Consider the following 5,502-nt stretch of genomic DNA (forward strand, 5'->3'; position numbering starts at 1 on the left):
ACAAGGTAAACATGTCGTTCTGCCCCTGAATAAGGCAGCTAACCCACTGTTCCTAGGCTGTCATTGAAAATAAGAATGTGTTCTTAACTGACTTGCCTAGTTAAATAAAGATTACATTCTGAATTGAGCACAACCCTTGTAGTCTAAACTGTTCCACCATTTCCTTGTTGTTGTGGTGAGCTGCCTCTGTGATTGTGGCTTCTCTGACACATACCGTGCTGCTAGATGTTAAGTGTTATGGTTTGTGTTCTGGTTATGGCTCATTAAAGATCTGTATCTGGTCAAAGTCCACTTGTAGGTGAAGGGGTTGACCGGTGGAGAAATGAGAAAGAGAGCGAGTGAGAGAGAAGTGCGAAGGTGAGAGAGAAACTGAGGTAGAATGGTTTGATGTTTGATGACAAAGGTGAGGGTAAGGTGAGAGAGAAACTGAGGTAGAATGGTTTGATGTTTGATGACAAAGGTGAGGGTAAGGTGAGAGAGAAACTGAGGTAGAATGGTTTGATGTTTGATGACAAAGGTGAGGGTAGGGTGAGAGAGAAACTGAGGTCGAATGGTTTGTTGTTTCATGACAAAGGTGAGGGTAGGGTGAGAGAGAAAAGGCAACGTAAAAAGCTATATATAAATAACTGATACGTCTTTTCTTTCCTCTCTTTCTCTCTCTTCCTCTTTCTCTCAGGCGCAGTGTCTTTGGTTTGTTGAGTTTCTGTTACCAACCTCAACACTGATCGGTTCACTTCCTGTCACACACACACACATTTACATGCACACACGCAGTCAGACACAACACACACAAGCAGGAACATGGTGGTTTAGACCACAAATACAAACGCTCAGAGTTGGCTGGACAGACAAACAGACAGGAGTGCCGGTTTCTTTCTCTCTACAAGTCAACCCTTCTACAACTCAGGTACCTGTGCTTTTTTTGTTGTTTTTACATAATGTTCTCTAACACAACATTTTCTAACATCACGATCTCCTATTGATACTGTGACAGGTGTTACAGAGGTTTATAATTCCCGAGACACAACAAGAATGTCAGCTATGAGGTAGTGTGACATTATACTCCGGTATAACAAAGACAGACAGAGAGAAAGACAAGGTTCTGAATGCTTTGGATCCGTATTTAAACACACCAGGCGAGTTACTAATACATTAACTGTTGAATATTAATAGCCTTGTTTCTTTTGTTTTACATAACTTTTCACAATTGTGGAAGTTGTGTCTCTCTCTAGGGAATAATCTTTCCACAATAAAGTGTTCAGATGTGTGTAAACTAAGATATTCATTCTTCTCTGTTTTAGATACAGTACAGTGAACTATCACACAACTTCGCAAAAAAAAATATGTTCTTCCGTTTTTTTTCCCTAAAGATTAAGTTTAGTGTGAAATTAGATCATTGTTAATCTCATGTCTATAAGCACGTTGACAAGTTGTCACCAGGAAGTGACAGTATCACACTTAAAGAGAAACTGCCCCTAAAAAAATATATACTTCTTATTTTGAAAATGGCCTATTGTGACATCGATATGAGTCAGAAACATTGATTCTAGTGTCAAAATTGACTACAAAAATGTAAATAGGATCATTTTGGTCATAAAATCAGTCTCATGCAAAAACTGAGATGAGCAAAATGATTGGATAAAAGGGTCTGTCATAGAATGAAGGGAACCATAACAGTTTTCCTTGGGTTGGATTTATTTCTATCCTGCCCACAGCTGGCAACACCCAAGTAATCCTCAATTAGGAGTCTAGCTGCATGTGACCCCATTGTAATCCCCAGGGTCAATTTGGTTTGATATTGGATATCACTATGGGGGCTGGTTAAGGACCATTCGTAAATTACACAATATTACATGGGACAATATTTTAAAAGATCAATAACTCCAAATTTCAATGATTTAAAAAAAATCTCAAACCAACTACAGTTCATTCGGAAAGTATTCAGACCCCTTCACTTTTTCCAAATTTTATTACATTACATCCTTTATTCTAACATGGATTAAATAGTTTTTTCCCCCTCATCAATCTACACACACCCCATAATGACAAAGAAAAAACATTTTTTTAAGTATAAAAAATTACAAATATCACATTTACATAAGTATTCAAGACCTTTTACTCAGTACGTTCTTAAGTATTCAGACCCTTTTCCTCAGTACTTTAAGTATTCAGACCCTTTTACTCAGTACTTTGTTAAGTATTCAGACCCTTTTACTCAGTACTTTGTTAAGTATTCAGACCCTTTTACTCAGTACTTTGTTGAATCATTGGCAGCGAATACAACCTCGAGTATTGTCTGGTATGACGCCACAAGCTTGGTACACCTGTATTTGGGGAGTTTCTTCCATTCTTCTCTGCAGAACCTCTCAAACTCTGTCAGGTTGGATGGGGAGCGTCGCTGCACAGCTATTTTCAGGTCTCTCAAGAGATGTTTGAATCAGGTTTAAGTCCGGGCTCAGGCTGGGCCACTCAAGGAAATTCAGAGACTTGTCCCGAAGCCACTCCTGTTTTGTCTTGGCTGTGTGCTTAGGGTCGTTGTCCTGTTGGAAGGTAAACCTTCATCCCAGAGGTCCTGAGAGCTCTGGAGCACATTTTCATCAAGGATCTCTCTGTACTTTTCTCCGTTCATCTTTCCCTCGAACCTGACTAGTCTCCCAGTCCCTGCTGCTGAAAAATATCACCACTGCATGATGCTGCCACCACTATGCATCACTGTCGGGATGGTGCTAGGTTTCCTCCAGACGTGATGCTGCCACCACTATGCATCACTGTCGGGATGATGCCAGGTTTCCTCCAGATGCGACGCTTGGCATTCAGGCAAAAGAGTTCAATCTTGGTTTCATCAGATCAGTGAATTTTGTTTCTCATAGTCGGAGAGTCTTCAGGTGCCTTTTGGCAAACTACAAGTGGGCTGTCATGCCACTCTACCATGTGGCTTCTGTCTGGCCACTCTACCATAAAGTCCTGATTTGTGGAGTGCTACAGAGATGAATGTCCTTCTGGAAGGTTATCCCATCTCCACAGAGGAACTCTGGAGCTCTCTCAGAGTGACCATCGGGTTCTTGGTCACCTCCCTGACCAAGGCCCTTAGCCCCCGATTGCTCAGTTTGGCCAGGTGGTCTGCTCTAGTAGAGCCTCGGTGGTTCCAAACTTCTTCCATTTAAGAATTATGGAGGCCACTGTTCTAAGGGACCTTCAATGCTGCAGAACAGGAGAACATGATAGAACCATGATAAAAACCTGTAGGAAACATCATTGCTGAAGTACTGAAATTCCCACAGAAGAACGTAATTTCTAAAGGGGTCACTCATAACTCATCTCTCTCTTTAAAAAAAATATATATATTTAACCTTTATTTAACCAGGCATGTCAATTAAGAACAAGTTATTATTTACATTGATGGCCTCTCTCCACCTCCCCACCCTCCCCTCTCTCTCCGTTCTCCCCCAGATGGAGTTTGCCTGCAGTCACGTAGTGTGTAACTGGAGCCCAGAAGGGAGTTTAATGGGGGGGTCAGATGAGGGGGATTCAGGTTTGAGTGTGTACCCCTGTAGTCCTCCAGGTGAGGGGGGGACCACAGATCCAGGTGTAGCCCTCAGACTGTCTGTCACAGAGCACATGTACGACAACCGCATCTCAGTCATCCCTCAGCAAGGTAATGTACAGACATGGTACCTCTCAACACACATACAAACTGCTGCTGAGAGAACCACTCAGTTTCACACTCAGAGGAAATGTCTGTGTGGGGTGAAGAGTGACAGAGGTGTGAAGATGTCAGCCATAGGAAACTTCACGTACACATACACTGGCCTAGATGATTTCTTATCAGCTCTCACTGCAGTCTCACCGTGTTCAAACCTCATCCTTCACACACACACACACTTGAGCTCCATGCAGCTAAGAATGATGATGAAGAAGAAGATGAGGAAGGTGATACTATTGATGATGATACAATTGATGATATTGATGGTGATATTGATGATGATACTATTGATGATGATACTATTGATAATATTGATGATGATACTATTGATGATATTGATAACATTGATGATGATGATACTATTGATAATATTGATAATATTGATGATGATGATACTATTGATGGTGATACTATTGATGATATTGATACTATTGATGATATTGATGATGATACTATTGATGATACAATTGATGATATTGATGGTGATATTGATGATGACACTATTGATGATATTGATGATGATACTATTGATAATATTGATGATGATACCATTGATGATGATACTATTGATGATGATGATACTATTGATGATATTGATGATGATAATATTGATCATATTGATGATGATACTATTGATAATATTGATGATGATACTATTGATGATGATACTATTGATGGTGATACTATTGATGATGATATGATGATGATGATAATATTGATGATGATACTATTGATGATATTGATGGTGATACTATTGATAATATTGATGATGATACTATTGATGATATTGATGATGATACTATTGATGATATTGATGATGATACTATTGATGATATTGATGATACTATTGATGATATTGATGGTGATACTATTGATGATGATACAATTGATGATATTGATGGTGATATTGATGATGATACTGTTGATGATGATACTATTGATGATATTGATGGTGATACTATTGATGGTGATACTATTGATGATGATACTATTGATGATGATGATACTATTGATAATATTGATGATGATACTATTGATGGTGATACTATTGATGATGATACTATTGATGGTGATACTATTGATAATATTGATGATGATACTATTGATGGTGATATATTGATGATGATGATACTATTGATGATATTGATGATGATACTATTGATGATATTGATGATGATACTATTGATGATATTGATGATGATACTATTGATAATATTGATGATGATATTGATGATGATACTGTTGATGATGATACTATTGATGATATTGATGGTGATACTATTGATGATGATACTATTGATGATGATACTATTGATGATGATGATACTATTGATAATATTGATAACATTGATGATGATGATACTATTGATAATATTGATAATATTGATGATGATGATACTATTGATGGTGATACTATTGATGATATTGATACTATTGATGATATTGATGATGATACTATTGATGATGATACTATTGATAATATTGATGATGATAATATTGATAATATTGATGATGATACTATTGATGGTGATACTATTGATGATATTGATGATGATACTATTGATGATATTGATGATGATACTATTGATGATATTGATGGTGATACTATTGATGATGATACTATTGATGATATTGATGATGATACTATTGATGATATTGATGATGATACTATTGATGGTGATACTATTGATGATATTGATGATGATACTATTGATGATATTGATGATGATACTATTGATGATATTGATGGTGATACTATTGATGATATTGATGATGACACTATTGATGATGATACTATT

At 37.4% G+C, this 5,502-nt stretch overlaps 1 protein-coding gene across 3 annotated transcripts in view; it reads left to right on the forward strand.

Annotated features, from left to right (window-relative positions):
* The first annotated feature begins 265 nt into the window (after positions 1-265).
* The window catches only part of LOC112237287 (circularly permutated Ras protein 1), a 31,503-nt gene continuing 26,266 nt past the window's right edge, over positions 266-5,502 (forward strand). The window contains exons 1-3 of one of the 3 annotated variants that reach the window (XM_042298501.1): positions 266-357; positions 677-907; positions 3,451-3,655. In XM_042298501.1, coding sequence (XP_042154435.1) covers positions 761-907; positions 3,451-3,655 — 352 coding nt within the window. In that variant the 5' untranslated portion in view covers positions 266-357; positions 677-760. Of the gene's footprint in view, positions 404-469; positions 518-676; positions 908-3,450; positions 3,656-5,502 lie in introns of those variants that run through there. The other 2 variants (XM_042298499.1, XM_042298500.1) reach the window with 2 other exon arrangements.

The sequence above is a fragment of the Oncorhynchus tshawytscha genome, linkage group LG15 (genome assembly GCF_018296145.1).
Source record: "Oncorhynchus tshawytscha isolate Ot180627B linkage group LG15, Otsh_v2.0, whole genome shotgun sequence".
Lineage (NCBI taxonomy): Eukaryota > Metazoa > Chordata > Actinopteri > Salmoniformes > Salmonidae > Oncorhynchus > Oncorhynchus tshawytscha.